The sequence below is a fragment of the Topomyia yanbarensis genome, chromosome 2 (assembly GCF_030247195.1).
Source record: "Topomyia yanbarensis strain Yona2022 chromosome 2, ASM3024719v1, whole genome shotgun sequence".
In the NCBI taxonomy this organism is placed as follows: Eukaryota; Metazoa; Arthropoda; class Insecta; order Diptera; family Culicidae; genus Topomyia; species Topomyia yanbarensis.
In genome coordinates this window covers 191,518,575-191,537,512 of record NC_080671.1, presented here as the reverse complement: position 1 = coordinate 191,537,512, position 18,938 = coordinate 191,518,575, and the positions used below count along the sequence as shown (strand labels likewise).

Below are 18,938 nucleotides of genomic sequence, written 5' to 3'. Positions count from 1 at the left end.
CCGCCAGTTGTTGCTATGGTAATTAAATATATGTATAAAATAAGTGTGTAGATAGCATGTAGCAGTTTTTTGCAGTTTCATGTTCACGCCATTTATCTGCTACCGGGCGGTTTGACATCGGCGACAAGAACCCAAAATTTGCCAACCTGTTTTGTGAGAGAACTGCAGTTTTTGTGTTCCCTTCGGCAAGCCAACAATTGTTGCAAGGACACGACCACGCGATAACAAGTTAGTCTGTATGTACATGCAGGCACCTATTTCAACTATGTCAATCATTTTTTCCTTGAGCTGGGGAGGCTTTATTGCTTGTGTCACCTTTCGTCAGTTGGACAATGTGCACGGTTTGAATATGGGAAGAAATTGGTAAAAGTAGTCCTGAAACGGGCACAAACTCAGTTTTAAATTCAGGGAAATATAAAAGCTTGCGTTTTGGCGAAGTTTGTATTAGTCGACGATCATTATTCAAGTCATTAACAACACGACCCGAATCAAACAATAATTCCTATCATGTTGTATAAAGTAAGTTTTTCTTTAGTTGTTCTTGACAAAAGGTTCTAATTTCTTCTTATTTTAAGCAGATCGCAATCGTAATCTTCGCCTTCGTCGGATTGATTGCTGCTCAGCAGTACTACCAGCCTCACCATGAAGAAGAGCACCAGGGACCCGTTCACTACGAGTTCAATTATGACATCCACGATGACCACACCGGAGATGTGCACGGTCGCAAGGAATCTAGAAAGGACGAACACACTCAGGGCGAATACTATCTGATTGATGCCGATGGTTATAAGCGTACCGTAACTTATCAGGTTGATGGCAAGAGCGGATTCATTGCCCAGGTACACCGTGAACCGATTAAGGGATATCAGGCTCCTCAACCGGTGGTGCAGAAGGTTCTCGCTGTTCCAGTGCAGAAACAGTACTATCATCAGTAGGAAGTTACCAGAGACTCAACAAGCAGCACACGCAAGTTTCATCAGATCACCCATCCTTCATTTAGCTAGTTCAATTGTAGCAAATATAGCAATTATCTAATTCAAACGATTGTAGTTGGTTCATTTTCGAAAAGAAAAGCTGTTTCGATTGTACGCCTTGTTAACGTCGAATCGAGTATGGGTATGGTTTACGCGACAATTAGTTTTATTGACATTCCGTTCTGATAGCAGACGACATTTGAAGTAATGAAAGAATGCTGCGTTTTCATATTTTTAATAATTTTTCATATTTTCAGAATCTAATGTGACAGATTTTAACAATTTTAAGGTAATCGCGATAAGCTTAGAAGAAAGGTGTTTCCTCAGTTAATCGCTGAATACGAAAACCAAGTCCATTTTTTCTTCAAAGATTTTCAAGATTTCTTTGAAAAAGGTGTTTTGGGCACTATTTTAGTTATTTGTCAATATCTTGTTCAAATAGGATCCGATCGAAATAGTTCGAAAGGTATTGAAGTGCCCTTTCCGAAAATGAATAATATGCGTAGATCAAATCTCGACAAACATATGATTACGGCTTAAAAACCAACTGTCAAAATTCTCTTTGAAAGGAAATTTCAGACAAACTGTTACCCGCCAATCACAGATGTTTATAGTAAACAAAAGAAAAAAGTTTTCTCTTGCATTAACTGCTATGAACTGCGTGTAGCCAGTAACGGTGTGTCCGGAATTTCATTTCAAAGAGAATTTGGACAGTTGGCTTTTAAGCCGTAATCGTATGTTTGCCGAGAAATGTACATTTATTATGATTACAATCGACCAAAGTAAAAAAAAGTCTAATGTTCGACCTTTTTTAAAAAAATGCATATTTCTAGTAATTTTTTTATAATAAATCAAGGACAGAAGAAAATTCTTTTAGAATCTAACGAGATAAATAATCTTCTTGCATAAATTTTAATCCAATGGTCACAAAAGACGAGTGAAAAACTTAGATGGTATGAAGCACTGAGTGAAAATTGTAACTTTTTATTTTTCGCACAATTATACTTTCGGCTGAAATAATCTTCTATACTTGATAGTTATTGTTTGTGTTGGGTACTGTCTTCTCGAGCTTGCATCCATCCATCCTGCGACATTTGAATGGTTTTGGATATATCATTGTACAACTAAGTACTCTTTTTAAAATGTGGAAATATCGTTGAAAAAGTTTTGTTTTGTCTGTAGTCTGTACATATTTTACGAATTAAAAGAATTTTCGCCTTCTGCTTCAACAGGCTTCACAGCAGATTCTCAGTTCACAGAATATTACGGCTAGTATATTGGCTAGTGCTACGATCCTACTGAGACTCCTTCCTGATAGGGACTCTACATAGTGCTACACCCTCTAAACCGCCGCACCAGGGCAGGGTCCGCTAAAATCATAAAATTTCCATTTCGATCAATGTGCCAAAGCATCAACATTTTCCATCCGATGTTAGTGATATTAGGCTTAAAATTAACGTAAACATATTATCTGTCATCTTAAATTCTAAAAGGTCCGAAAAAAAAATTATTTTTTGGTAAAAAAATCATCTAAAAATGAGTAACTTCAAAAAATGGTCAAAAATGCACTTTTTTTAAACTTTGGTCGCTTGCAACACTAAAAATGTTACATATGATCGACACTTATTATACGTTTTTGAAAAGGGCATCTCGGTACCTTTCAACCTGCGTATTGAATAAATGAATTGAATGATTTTGACACGCAATATTGACTAAAAACTACAAAAAGTGCTCAAAAACGAGTTTTTTGAACAAAATTACAAAATCGCTTCCTTGAACAAAAAATGAATAATACAATCTTTCAGAAGCATGTACCTGGTGTATAAGCTTAAGTTCGTGACCCATCGATAAAAACAGATTACAATCGGAAGCGGCCAGGTCTGCTGAATTAGCGGGATGAGGTGGCACTTCCCAGTTGAGTGTCTCCAAGTAGTTTTGGACCATTTTTGACTTGTGCGATGGGGGCTTCTCATGCTTTTGTTAAAAACCTGACATGTTTCACACAAAGCACGGCGTAATTTGATTAGTTATTGTTGGTAGCGGCAAGCATTGACAGTTTCAGTGTTTTTTGAAATTTAAAAAAAAATTTCAATGTTTTTTTAATTTTCCGATAACGCACTGTTACTATAGGCCTCCACAAGCATTCGATGCGTTTAGATAGACGATTTCTTCAAATTAAAGTAAAAAAGTAGAGCTTCCCGCATATGCTAACTTAGACATGATTACGCAAGGGAGAATGTACGTTGTTGTTTGAAATCACTGATGATGTGCAATAGACTGCCCAGAAAAATAATGAATTTTTGAAAACTCAATCGGCCCACCCCTGAGTCAATTCCTAGTCCCACCAGGAGCTCTTATACAAAATTTGAAGCAAATCGGACAAGTCTAGCTACCGGACCAACGTGCCTGAAGTTTGTATGAGATTTTTCGACAATTTACATGGAGAAATCCCACTAACTCGCAATTTTGCCGTTAGGTGACACTGTATGCATCGTATTATCACTGTAAGTGAAAAAAGGTAGATAATTTAATTGCCTGCAACTTTGTCGAAGACAGCTAGTCAATCCGGCTTTGTTAAAAGAAGTTATTAAAATTTTAACGAAGTGATGTCTGAGTTAGTTTTTCATGGGGCCTAGCAGTGCATGGTTGTGTATCAGTACTCGATTCCCACGAACTATACTTTTTTGTGAAATAACCGTTAGATTTAGCTCAATAGGAAGTGTAGAAGAGTTATACCACATAATACGAGTTATGTTTTGGTTGGAAAATTTTAGTTCCAACTGTGACCGCATAGAGGGCGCCAACTCTAACTTTTCATAGAAGAGAGATAAAATATCGAGATGTTTGGGAGAATTATTGCAAAATGCCTGTTCTACAACTTTGTGGAAGACACCTAATTTCTATCTCTCTCCGTTGAAAAGTTAGTGTTGGCGCCCTCTATGCGGTACAATGTGGCACTAAAATGTTCTAACCAAAACATGACTCCTATTGTTTACTACAATTCTTCTGAACATACTATTGAGCTAAATCGAACGGTTGTTTCACAAAAATGATTAGTTCGTGCGAATTGAGTACTGATGCACAACCATGCACTGCTAGGCCCTATGGAAAACTGACTAAGACATCACTTCGCTAAAAGTTTAATAACTTCTTTTAACAAAGCCGGATACACTAGCAGTCTTCGACAAAGTTGTAGACAATTAAATTATCTTTCTTATTTTCATTTACAGTGATAATACTATGCGAACAGTGCCACCTAGCGGCGAAAATGTGAGCTAGTGGGTTTTCTCCGTGTAAATTGTCGAAAAATTTCATACAAACTTCAGGCACGTTGGTCCGGTAGTTAGACTTGCCCGATTTTCTTCAAATTGGGAACAAGTACTCCTGGGGGACTAGAAATCGACTCAGAGGTGGGCCGATAGGGGTCATTTTTTTCCTGTCACTCTAATGTGCAATGATTGATGTAATCAGGTTTCGACACAAAAAACGCTTTCAATCCACCTAACAGTGTGATGATACATTTCTTATAACTCTTATTGCTTTCTTCGGGTATTATATCGTTTGAGAACATTTAGAACTTGATGCTTCGCGATGTTTTTGATAACACATACTACATGGGATAGTGGGAGGACTCAGAGAATCGCTCAAATTAGCATAGGGCAATATCAGTGCGAGAAATTTCAAAGGTTAAACCCATTTAATGGAAAAGCGGAAAAATGACGCATAAAATAGAAATGAGTAAAGCCATGTCAAGTGATCCTCGAATTTTTCGCAAAATCACCGATTTTCATGAGATATGTTTTATTGCATAGGGATTATGGTAAATAGCTTTTGGTATAAATATTTCGTTAAAACTCCTTTTTTCCTTTGAGATATTAACCCTTAAACTTTATTGCATGATAAAATTGTAAATTTTATATCTCAAAACCTACTGAAGATAATTGAATGAATTTTTGTACACTTATGGAATGATATTTACACTATCTCATAAAAATAATTTTACAATATAATTATGTGAATAACGGTACTTTGCATATTCTTAAAAATTTCAATTGCATTTTTTCTTGCGTTCTTCACGCTAAAAAAATTCAAAAGGTATGTCAAATTACGCGTCAATCTCTCACCTTCAATAATCTATATTTATATTTTTTCATTTTTGTTTCTATCGAGAGTTATGGATGATTTTGTAACGGTGCGTACCTTCAACGCACGGCCCACTTTGATGCAGCCCGGTGGAACTTACACATTGGCAACGCCGCATGTCCCAACGTCCTACTGCGCATCGCGTAGGAAACGTGCATCGCATGACTAAATGAAACCACATCTCTAGATTGGTGCAAAAGAACAAACTTTTATATACGGATTATCAAAGGTTAATGTTTTCTGGATATTTTGAGATACTTTTAGATTTTTTTTGACCGAAGTGCACAACAAAAACAATTTTGTTTAATGAATACTTTTTTATTATAACTTAACGTTACTAGGAATTAAACTGTATCGCAAAGAACCGAAACATAACTTATATAATACGCTTATGTTATTGCCATTTTCAAAGACACTTTTGTTATGGCATTTTCGTTTTTGACAGTGTACACCAGTATTGTCGGGGCTATACTCATTCAAACTTCAGTCTATCTCTTTTTTTCTCTATACTGGTGTATACCAGGTTTTAAAACGAAAACGTTATTAGTCGATGTTTCATCCAAATTCATTACTAGTCTACAACATTATACAGGAAAATGGAACATTTTATGAAAACAGCATTTTACTTCGCTTGTTTATGTCCACTGAGTGATCTTACTTATAAACAACGAAGTGTCTTGCGAAAAAAAAATTACTTTGAATCTGTTTTCCAATCGCATTGGCGTGTTTTCTTTATCGCTATTGCTTCTGTCAATTCTGTTAATTAGTGGTTCTCCAAGTTCTAGTAAGATATTATTTACTGCATCAAATTTCAGTAAATCATCAACGATTTATAATTCAAAATCATCATTACTTTTTTAACGAAATACAGTATTCGGTTGGTCGAACCATCATAAACACAAACGAATGTTTTTCGAGCAAATATACTGTGCTAACACCTAGACAGAACAAACTGACGATAAAAAGTAGTAAAATATGTCAATTTGCAAAAAAAAAACATATACATGCAGATTCAAAAATGCCCATTGCTCAAGTTTGCACCGCAACTGCCAACATCTGAGCGAGCCGGTTTGAGAGTTTGAATGACAGAAAATTAAGTAATTCCTGAAAAATATAACACTAAAAACCATGCAAATTACTCGGAATATGTTCACCTTTAAACATCCGCACAGAAAAGCTTATCTTTTTGCTCTAATATCGAAGATGGCAATTTTGGACATAAGATACGCTCTGCCAAAGCGATACGCGGTAGGACGTTGTTACATGCGGCGTTGCCAATATGTAAGTTCTCGCGGGCTGCATCAAAGTGGGCCGTGCGTTGAAGGTACGCACCGTTACAAAATCATCCATAACTCTCGATAGAAACAAAAATGAAAAATTATCAATACAGATTATTGAAGATGAGAGATTGACGCGTAATTTGACATACCTTTTGAAAAGTTTTAGCGTGAAGAACATAAGAAAAAATACAATTGAAATTTTTAAGTAGATTCAAAGTACCGTTATTCACATAATTATATTGTAAAATTATTTTTATGAGATAGTGTAAATATCATTCCATAAGTGTACAAAAATTCATTCAATTATCTTCAGTAGGTTTTGAGATATAAAATTTACAATTTTATCATGTAATAAAGTTTAAGGGTTAATATCTCAAAGTAAAAAAGGAGTTTTAACGAAATATTTATACCAAAAGCTATTTACCATAATCCCTATACAATAAAACATATCTTATGAAAATCGGTGATTTTGCGAAAAATTCGAGGATCACTTGACATGGCTTTACTCAAATAAAAACGAATTATTGCTAATGCTTCGTCAATAACATATCTAGATATATTTTTAAATCAATGTATTGGGTAGGGAAAACTGAATTTTCCTGAAGGATTTATATATGTTGTGCTGAGTCAAAAAATTCGAAAAAACAAATTTTCGAACGGATTTGAAGTTCATATTCAAATTCTCAACGCGGCTGAGAACTAAATACAGAAATTTCAGCTCTTGATATCTCGCTACCTCTGAAGTGCATGCGTGCATAGTTCAAACTTATCGATCGATATCGGCTTTTTCTAAAAAATGACTTCCCAGTAGTATCTTTGATCTGAATTATTATCCCTAATCCTAATTAATTAATCATTACTGGAATTTTCTTTTTCACGAAATTTTTCGATAACCTTGCGTCACTTCTATTAAAAAATTTCAAATACTTTATAATTTACATAATCTTATTAGGAACAGTTGTTTAAGAAGCTTTTGTAATATTGTGTAGGAAAAGCTGAAAATTTATGAATTATTTCTATCTGCAACATATAAATCCTTAAGTATACCAATTAGGGGTATCCCCCTTTTAACATAAACTATCGCACGAATGGGAATAGGTTCGCCGAATTTTGGAAGAAGTCGATAAAATAACCCCTTGAAAACTACCTAAAAATTGGTGTAGTGTAATGCAATTGAAAGAAAATATCATCAGAAAATGGGATGTACCTATTACCACAGACTAACAGACATAACACTCGGAAATATTTCTTCGCCCACTTTAACGGTTATTTTAAATATATTTGTAGTTGGGACTGTGGCCGCATTTGAAATTATGACGGCACTGAGGTATGAACAAGCATATGGGAATAGACCAGTATTAAAAAATGTTCCCAAGCTTTCGGGGTAACCCACCAGCAAATGAGTGCTTGGGACCGTGAATTAAAGGTGGAGCTAGTGTTCTGGGAAAATCACCGGATCGATATTTTTTCACGGAAATTCCCTCATAGCGTTATGTCTGTTAGTCTGTGCTATTACTGTGAATAATAAATACAGTAAAGACCCGTTTTTATCATCTCCACGATGTATTTTAGGTTGACAAAATAGGGACATCAACTAAATCGCTACATTTTTTCCTTCATAATAAACTGAAGCTGTTAAAATATTCTTCTTTTCTCTTGATGTAGTCTAATAACTATTTCTGAATATTTAATATAGTCTTCTATCGAAAATTATGGAGAATCAGTTTTTCAAAAAATTGTAACAGAGTTACTGTCTTTAGCTAATTTGTTAAGACTTTCATTTAAAACAACTTTATTGTAGGCATGAATACTACGTATATACCGAGCTATAAAGTGGTATCTACGAAGTGTTCCTTAATCTAGTTTTTTTTTTTTTTCTAAAATGACTTTCTATTGCGAGCTTCACAAACTCAAGCTTTGGATAAAATGTAAATTTTATCGTTAATGAACAACAGAAGAGATTTATCATAAACAGTAAAATCATAATTTAATTTAAAATTAAATAGAAATACCCTAAAATATGTTAATACCTTGAAAACATGGAACCTTCTTGTCTCCAACAAAGTTGTTTGTAATAGCACTCCTTAAAATTTTGCTGAAGACATTAAGTCTGGAATTAAATTTGTTTGAAGAGTAAATTCGCCATAAATACTTCTTGGAGGATATAACGCCAAAATTATTTTATCAAATGATGTGCTGTATAACGTTTGTAAAATTCATCGAAGATACTAAATAGGCGGAACGGAAAACGCCATTTTTAATAAATTATCCTACTTTTGTAAGGTGGTTTTCTCGTTATTAATTCTATAACGTTTTCGTCTCAACTTCCCAAATTAAAACATTTTCAGCAAATTTTGGAAGTTATGCAATTTTTCGGTGAGCAGTTCTATGTTTCATAGAAAATTAAAGCAATTTCAGTTTCGCTTCCTATTAAAAAGTGACCCTAATCCATATTGCAGTATACCTTTCAAACTGAACTCAATATGATAGGAAATTATCATTATGATTACGATTGATTTCAGAACTCTGGAATGAATTTCTATTGGAATGTTTTATTTGATATTGATTTTATTTGACAACTGTGAGATCAAAACCAATAGATTAGTTACAGATCAGAATCGCATTCCCATAAAAAAAGGTCCTCATGACGTTTCAAACAATAGGTAATCAATGTACTGATCAGATAATTATTATTGTAATATTGAATTAAATCAGTCAGCATCAAGAAATTTTTAACTTCAATCCAATTATTCTTTTGTGAGGGGGGGGGGGGGGGGTGGTTAAACCCCAAAGCATCCTCTTGGCTACACCACTGCTTGGAGTTATTCATTTCGCTTTTCATTTTCCGAGATATGTTTCAGATCGATCCGATGGTTGTAAGTCAAAAGATTCGCGCAAATGAAAATTTTTGCACCGATAATTATAATTGATCAAGTTCCATCTAGACAACTTGGAATTGTTCGGTGGTTATTCTAGCGGTTGTAGATAGAAAAATGAAATACGAAATTCGTTTTATCGAAATAATATTTCGCTCATTTAAATGGATTATTACTATATTGAGCAATAAATAGGCGTATGTATGATTTTTCATCTATCCTAATTGTGGGTTCCCCAAAACCTTTGGGTTTCTGGCCATGGCACCAGTGTGCCCATACGTGATGACGGTATTGATCATCCGATAGCTTTCCATCTTAACAAAAATTCTGTAGTTCGTATAACAATATGTTTCTATATGCAATACTACCACAGTCGGCTGTTTGGAATTCGAATTAATATTTTTTTTAGAAGGGCGCTCTCGGTAGCCGGTAACATGACCTCGTCCTAAAGTTCGTTAGGGATCTTATTAGTTCGTGTAATATCGAGATTCTTCTATATTTGAAAATTCACTTGATATTTCTCCATACGTGTATGACGGCACAAAAAATTGTTTGCTTAGCAGTATTTTAACTTGAAATAAATTAGTTTATTCTATGGTAACAATTGACACTAGAGCATGATGATGATCATAGAAAGATTGGCTCAGTTTTGTTTCATCAATGGTGATAGTATGTTGGGTACGCCACCTTGGCCACTGGCACCACTGTCTTGACAATCTTTTGAGACAGCGGCTCACGGCGCACCACGGCGTTAAATCCATTGTGTTCGTCGGCGGTGTAGTCTACGACGCGGCGGAAACCATCGGCATCAATTAGGGTGTACTGTCCAACCACGTTGTCTCCGTGACGTTGTTCCTGTTGGCTCTTAATGTCTCCGGTGTGATCATCATGAACGGAATAAGCGAACTGATACTCGGCTGGGCCATCGGCATACTCGACGTGTTTTACTGCTAACGGAAGGACGACTGCACTGGCGACAGCAATCAGGGCAAATAAAGCAAAGTACTAAAATTATAGAAATGTATGTTTAACGAATTCTTTTTAGCATGAAATTTAAAAACTAACTTGGAATGCCATGGTAGATGGTTTTATTAGAGACTGTCTAACTCGTACGATAGTCGTTTATAGAATGATGTTGTTCTGCAAATTCGTTTGAATATTTATATGAAACGAGTGGCAAGAACATGCTTTTCAACTTATCGAGGCTCGCATTATTTCTTCCAAAAATACTATTAAAATCTCGAGCAAACGACCGCACCTATTGCTATCATATACGCATAGATGAAGAGAGTATTACCTTTCTTATTATTGTTATACAAGAATGGTTTTGAAATCAGAATGTCTAGCGTGTGATGGTCAATTTTTTTATTAAAATCATGCAATATTAAGATGGGTATCAAAATTCTTCATATCGACAGTCTGTGTAAAAAACATTTGAGTTGAACCGTATAAATTAAGATATGTTAGTAACCAACTCGAACACTCGCCCGGGGATAGATTTGACTACTAATGGTGAGTTTAAATAACATTTTTATTAAAACACTAACCTACATTTATAGATGCTCCAATATCACTAATATATACATTTAAATGTCGTTGATTCATTTCCGTTATCAAGAATAATTAATTTATATTCATATTAGAATTAACAGGTAAACAGATTTAGTGCATTACCAAATACATACAAATATTTGCGAAAATGCTTATTTAAATATATCTTGAACCACGGTGAATCATTATGTGAAAGTATGAGGAGCCACATTTACCTTTTTAGGTGGATTAGTATTTTTATTAGTATATCTAAATTTTTCTTGTCACGTTCACTTCTCTAGATTGGTGGGTGTATATAATCTTGGCGTGCGTGGACCATTTGTAGAATCGAATACTCACATTCAGTACCGTTTGCAGGAAAAGGGAAACCAATGCAGAAAAGTTTAACTTTGATAACCAGTTTTAGCGGTAAGAGCGAAACGTACCCGTGGGCCGACTAATAAGCGTGATTGAATGTGTCCACTATGACAAATTTGCAGTTACAAGATTGACAGGGTTCCTAAATTTGCAAAATGTATTAATCAAGGTGTCGCAAAATAGATAGAACGGTCAAGGTCACTCTGAATCTGGAGTAGAAAAGGTTAAATTGAACATTGAATTATATAAATGCAGGTGCCTTATGCGAATTAGTATTAATCGAGCTTGTGGCACTTTTGAACAATAACGTTGAAAATTTATACCTGAAAGGATCCTTAACCAATATGTGTTTTAAAGTAAGATTTGTTGCAATTAGGCTGTTCTAAAATCTAAACCATTTTTCGAATTTCAGTTAATTGTTCTTTTCGCTCTGGTGGCATTTGCTAGTGCAGTCGTCCTGCCAGCGGCAATAAAGCACCTCGAATATACCGATGGCCCCGCAGAGTATCAGTTTCAGTATTCTGTTCACGATGGGCACACCGGAGATATCAAGAGCCAACAGGAAGCACGTCATGGAGATAACGTTGTTGAACAGTACACCCTGATCGATGCCGATGGTTTTCGCCGCGTCGTAGACTACACCGCTGATGAACACAATGGATTCAATGCCGTGGTGCGCCGTGAACCCCTTTCTCAGAAGCTTGTCAAAGCTGTGAATCTAGTTACCAAGGTCATTGCACCAATCAACAAGATTGTAAACCCATCGTTCTATTATCATTGATTATTTCTTTGTCGAACGATTTATAGTTCTTGCTCAGACTGATCTTAGTTTCAATTGTTGTTAAAAAATGGGAACACGGTTGTTCTTCTTTAAGTATTTTTCATTAGAAATCACATTTAAAATATACCTAAGAGCTGGGACTTAAGAGCATATTTGTAAACAATCGCTGCAGATGAAGAACCTGAAACATAAAATAGGGTAATGAGCCTATTCTTGCCATGTTTCTATTATCACCCTACCAGAGCACGGAAAACGAAAATGCTGAAAATGAACAAATGCTGTTCATTCTGTTCTCTTCTGTTCAAATATTTGCGAGCACCAGAATCATTCTCCATCCAGCTGCTGGGTTGATGACCGTGGTTTCCTTAAACCGAAGCTATAGTGAAATATGTAGTATCTTGGGTTTCTTTTAAGAGCGCATACCTACCTACACACCAGCAAACATCGTTCGTAATGGCTTTAGAGTCGAATTTTCTCAAGCGGGTTAGGTGATAGGGTAATTTCGGGAGAGATACTGCACATTTATAAAAATCACTACTGCGTCAAAGTAAAACCATAAAATATATGTTGAAATATTTTTTATCAATTGCATCAAGTATCTAAAATACACTGAAATGGTTTTTGTCATGGAAAAAAATCATAAAATTTCCACGGAAGATCAGTAGACGAAGTCTCGTTCGCGACAGTTCGTTTTATCTTCTGTCAGTTATTTCCCGTGTCTACTCGCTAAGAAAGGTAGCTTCTACGTGCTGGTGGGAAATGCAAATGACAAGTGGGTAGTGCACACCGTATGACGCTGACGCCCCACAGAGCGCTCGAGCCAGAAGTATTCGGGGCATGAGGGCTGCCTTCAGCAGGTCCAAGTGATCAAATTTACCCGTGCGCCGCCGCTTTGTCTATTTGGAAAAGCAAAAATTGAATCCTTCAACCTAGTGTGTGAAACGTGAACAAACAATGAGTGACAATGCATAGCCAAAGTATGTCCCGTTGCAGATAAACTGGGCTGCTGTTGACTTCTCGAAATGTTCGGTAAGACCATTGATTCGTGAAGTGGAGTAAATGTTGAAGGTGAACATGAAGCTCAACATAGCAGAAGTTAGTGCTGTGCAATTCCATCATTTACGTCGTGCGGTACTGATTTCGTTCAAAAACATTTATCAAGCAGAATCATTCGCTTCGCAGAACAACATGCCGTCGAATGTAACGATATTTTATACAGCATCCCAACGTATATTGATAATGACAGCATTGAAATAAAGCTTCATGACCTGATACCACGTACTAGTTCCGCCGCTATCAAACAACCAGGCATTGTAATTCTCTCTCACTCACGCGAGAAGATGCTTATCCGATGTCCAACTTTTCCGAGATAAGATGAGTCGCAAAATTCTCCGTCTCCACAAATAGCGTGAGAATAATTTTCCGGATAAAATTTATTTGATTTTTTCCTTCTCACCAGAGAAGGTGATAATACTTTAATTTCGTGGATATCAATAAAATCGTCAAAATATACACTTCATTTCAAAGAATAGTGGCAAAGATGTACGACAGACTTGTTTTTCCGTGTTTTGGAGTAGCGATAGCAAGGCAGCGAGTGCAAAAAGGATACTGTGATAAACTCATTCGCTCATTCTTCGGCGGTTTTATTTATTTGGAGAAATAACAAGTTGTATTCATCCGGAAAAGTTGTATGAGTGCCAATAACTTTTCGTGTGAAAATGTGAGTTTTTATTGTCGCAGTAGCAAATTATCCGGACGCATTTACTCATATGAGCGATAAATGCAATGCCTGCAAACAACTTATATCAAAATACGGAGAGGTGGATAGTGTTAAGGAAGATACTTGGAGGAATTTCTTCCCAGGACTTGGCAACAGCGTTCGTGTAGTGAGAATTCGGCCGACAAAACCTATTCCCTCTTACTTGACCATGTCAGGCAGATGCCCTCAAGGTATTGTGCATTCTCAACGAACTCTAGTCACGTCCCCAGGGCAGATTCCTATGTGCCAACATTGCGATCAGCCGCTATACCACGGGAAACCTTGTGCAGAGGCTGCTAAGGGAAATCCACCTGCTAAGACCACAGCCGGTCGTATGCTAAACCACAACCGGTTGGTAAAGGTACAGTTGTCGTATGCTAAACCACAACCGGTTGGTAAACCAACGACTGCGGACCGGGCAGTAACAAACACCAGCTCAACAACGATCGCGCCCAGTACCACCAAACCAACTGCCATTACCAACATCGAAGTAACAACGACTACACCAAATGTTTCCAAACCAACAACCAACACCACCAATAAATAATCAAACACTTTTGAAGAAGGATTTACAACAGCGACCCGGAAGTACAAGAAACAAACAAGAACATCCGACCGTGAGCATCACGAATGCAGTACCGATGACGACATGAACGTGAACGAAAACGCGAGAGAAGACGGACCGAATGACCCACAAGGTGCGGCAAACCTACTACGACCATTCTGTTCAAGGAAACTTTGTAGCTACTTGCTTAATAAGACGAGCAGGACCGACCGAACTACTGAAGACTGTTCCGTCACGCCTTCATTCAGCGGGGGGAGCGAAGCCATACCAAGACCGACCTTGTGGCGTACTTTGGTGAATTGCTCGAGTCCATAGCCATTAATGGCATCATACTGTTTCTCATGAACCTGCCGGCGGAACGTTGGAACGAGAGTTCCAACTAGGTTCCGCGAGCCATTTTGAGGCTCAACTACTGCTACTACTACTACCCCTTTTCTACTAATCTGTGATATGATTGGTACATGAGCCTGCAGAGCCACGGTGTAAGATGTGTCAAGATACTTGCGCATGCGATTTTATGAGTGTGTGTATATGAAATGTAGTGTGCCGAGGACAGGCCCGACGAGAGGGGGGGTCAGGGGGGGCAACTACCCTGGGGCCCGGGTCTGTTTTGGGGGCCCGCATTTTTAACTGAATTAAATTTATTTTAATTTAATTGATGAAGTTTATTGTTTCTGTCGACACTGCAAATATATTACAATCAACTACTTCAACTTTAGCGGCATTAATTGGGTTCGCAATAATACATCATTTCTGTACCCAGACTCATCACACTCATCAACTTACACGTGTATCACTCAGCTACTCGACGGTTACAGCACCGCGGGGCTAGTTCAACTATGTGACGTCACTAATGACAACAACTGTATTTTGGATCTTTGCTTTGGAAGCCAGGAGCTCTCCGATCACTTTGCCGTTTGTCGTGCTCCAGATCCTCTCGTTAAACTATGCCAACACCACCCTGCTCTTCATTGTTTTCTCCGAAAATGTGTACCTTGTACATTCGAAGATACCACTGAGAAACTGACATATGCCTATCGCAAGACAGATTTTGTAGGAATGCACCTTTTCTTGTCTCGTATCAATTGGAATGAAATCTTGCCACAATCTGATGCAAACGCAGCGGCTGAAATTGTTTCGAACGTACTGATTTATGCTATCGACCAGTTTACTCCTAAAAAACTCAATCATGGCTGTGAATATCCTCCATGGTCGAATCGTACACTAAAAAAGTTTAAATCGGCCAAAAGGTCAGCTCTAAAAAAGTTTTCGAAATACCGAACCGATATGCTAAGGAATCAGAATCTTCTTAAATCATTGTTACAAGAGACTCAATAAGTCTCTCTTCTATTCCTACCTTCATCGTATTCAGAGCCACCTTCGTAACAATCCAAAAAAGTTTTGGAATTACGTTAATGAACAGAGGCGTGAGTCAGGTTTACCCACTTCTATGTCGCTGGGTGATTTAGAAGCGACTTCATTGCCGGACATCTGTGAGTTATTTCGCCAACAATTCAGCAGTGTTTTTACCAATGATACTTTTAATAATCAACAAGTCTCCGCAGCAGCCGACAACATTCCCCGTAGGACTAGTATTGGACCTCATTTCACGATATCTTCCGATATTGTACAAATAGCTTGCACGAAACTCAAGTGTTCTAACACTCCTGGACCTGACGGAATCCCATCATCTATCATTAAAAAATGCTCGTCGTCGCTTTGCCTACCTCTGTCCGTCGTTTTCAATATATCGTTAAGTTCCGGAGTGTTTCCTACCATCTGGAAATCATCTTACGTTTTTCCGGTTTATAAAAAAGGATCCAAAAGCGAAGTTCCCAATTACCGAGGAATCGCATCTTTATGTGCACTATCGAAATTATTGGAGCTCATCGTTCTCGAGTTTTTGACACATTGTTGTTTTAGATACATCTCAGAAACTCAACACGGTTTCATTCCCAGGCGATCTACTTGCACTAATTTAGTAGCCTACACCTCATTTATCGCTCGCTCGCTACAGGATCGATTGCAAGCTGATGCAATATACACCGATCTATCGGCCGCCTTCAATAAAATCAACCAATGGCTTCGATCTTACTTGTCAGACCGTAAAATGTCTGTTAAAATCGGGAATCATTTATCCTCATCCTTCGACGTAACGTCCGGCGTACCTCAAGGCAGCCATATCGGTCCTTATATTTTCCTTCTATACATAAACGATCTGGATTCATTGGTTAAGTGCTTCAAGGTGTCTTATGCCGATGATTATAAGTTATTCCATATAGTTAAAAGTTACTCTGATGCTTTGTTTTTGCAATCTCAGTTAGACATTTTCGCTAATTGGTGCATGACTAACAGGATGGTTTTGAATGCCTCGAAGTGTTCTGTGATTACGTTTGCACGAAAACGCTCCATCGTAACATACGACTACACTATCTTGCAAAACAAATTAAAAAGAGAAACTACAGTGAAAGATTTAGTGGTTCTTGTGGATTCAAAGCTTACATTTAAGGATCACATTGCTTTTATCTCGTCTAAGGCTTCGCGTAATCTAGGAGTCATTTTTAGGGTTACTAAGCATTTCACTAACGTACAGTGCTTAAAAACGTTGTACTGCTCGCTCGTTCGTTCCACACTGGAATACGCCGCCGTTGTTTGGGCTCCTTTCTACAAGAACAGCATTCAACGCATCGAAACTATTGAGCGTAAATTTGTGCGTTTTGCGCTGCGCCACCTGCCTTGGAGCGATCCCTACAATCTGCCCAGATACGAAGATCGTTGCAACCTCGTTGGTCTTGAAACACTGTCTTTGCGCCGCAATGTGACCAAAGCGTCTTTTGTCTCTGATCTGTTATTGTCTCGCATTGACTGCCCTGATTTACTCCGTCTTCTCAACATTGATATTCGCCTCCGAAACCTTCGTTCCTACTCTTTTGTCCGTCTTCCAGTGTCTCGTACTAATTATGGCAAAAATGAACCCGTCAGTAGCATGTGTAGAGTGTTCAATCAATGTCACAATGTCTTTGACTTCAATTTGTCTCGCACTTCTTTAAAAAAATTGTTTTCGCGCACCCTTTCCCAAACCTGATAGTGTTAGCCAATTTTTTATGTCAATGTTAATACTTTACCTATGTAAGATAGAGTTTAAGAAGTGTTTATTTTAAGCAGTGTTTAGTGTTAGTCATTGTATCATTTGGTTTGTTTGTTAAATGTTGATACCTAAAAGATAGAGGTTTTGTGCCTACGGGAGAAGGAGCTTTTGAAAATCCACTCCCGCGGGTTTTTCCCTCTCAATAATAATAACTACGTTCCAATCGTTCCAATGGTTTTCTGAAGTACGTGAACGTAACCCAATTAGATTCATTCAACAGTGCAATAGAACCATTCTGGTTTCATTTATCGCAAGTGTTTGTCAAAGTGTACAGTATGAAGTTGTTTACAATTTATCATATTCTTAGCTAATGTTACTAATAAAAGTTGGATATTTTCGGAATGGGGTTGACGAGTAGATGACGAAAATCAATGAATGAAGCCACTTTGAAAACCAAGATGGCGAATTCCAGTTAAGACATCTCTATAACCTAAAATATTGACATTTTCGAAAAAAGATAATCATAGAATAGATATAGGTATATTGATTTGTGATGCGGATGATATGATTATAGAAAACTTCTCTGAACCAGAAGACGCTATATTGGCCTTCAAAAGGGCATCGCTCATCTACTCGGCAAACCCGCTTAAAAATACCCTCATAGTTTATACAGATATTGTTCGAAATAGCTCCAAGGTACCATTTCTATCATCTACTCATTAAGCCCGTTTCAAAAATTCCCAAATTGTTAGGGTTATCGAGATTATTGTTCAATCGGAAGTCTCCATCCTGGATTTCAAAAAGGTGCCAAATATCCATTTTCATCATGTACTTCTCAAGCCCGTTCCGGAAATACCCATATTGTTAGGGTTATCGATAATGTTGCTCAACCAACGAATTTTGATAAGAATGTGAAGCGAATTTTTTACGATCTAAATCCCAAAAAACGAACTAATTCAATTTACGAACCCTTGGCTTGGTCCGTAAATAGAGGTTCCAGTGTACACATTTGATGCAGAAAAATGTGGGAATTGAACTAGATACTTATTCTACCTATTAGTATTCAGCAAAAGTTGAAACTCTTTCTCTCACAACTCTCTGTCTCAGTCTTTCTAACAGCAGACTTCGCTGTTGGATCCCATTCATCGCATTCGGAATGTTTTCTCTCTGAATGTTAGCGCAAATGTAACAACTGATTCCAAAACCGATTTAGAAACCAATAAAGAAAATTCGTGCATCCAGTGCCTCAAAATCATCAACATGTACCAACAATAAGAAACAAGGCAGCATCAGTGGTGCGAAATTTTACATTCAGTTGCCTATTTCTGATTAATTTGCTGAATTCAATATTCAGTTTCAATGCTTCCCTCATTCATTCACTTCCAAACTGACTGAAATTTTATGCAGAATGGTAATATAAATTATAAAAATATATATAGAAATATAAATTCATTCACAAACCAAAGCATTCATTTGTTATTATGTGGACAGTTTGAAGGCAGAAGTTCTTTTACATTTTCGAGCATAACTGAACTGCATAATCTATATCTGGTGCACTTTTGCT

The 18,938-nt window shown here is 37.2% G+C and overlaps 2 protein-coding genes across 2 annotated transcripts in view; both read right to left on the bottom strand.

Annotated features, from left to right (window-relative positions):
• LOC131682501 (thioester-containing protein 1 allele R1-like) overlaps positions 1 to 18,938 on the bottom strand; it is a 244,953-nt gene that overhangs the window by 13,350 nt on the left and 212,665 nt on the right. The window lies entirely within an intron of this gene.
• Positions 9,931 to 10,384, bottom strand: LOC131685886 (larval cuticle protein A3A-like). Its single transcript, XM_058969892.1, has 2 exons — positions 10,339 to 10,384; positions 9,931 to 10,278 (listed from the first exon to the last, which is right to left on the bottom strand). Exons 1-2 carry the CDS (start codon positions 10,348 to 10,350, stop codon positions 9,931 to 9,933), a joined length of 360 nt encoding a protein of 119 aa, XP_058825875.1. The 5' UTR covers positions 10,351 to 10,384.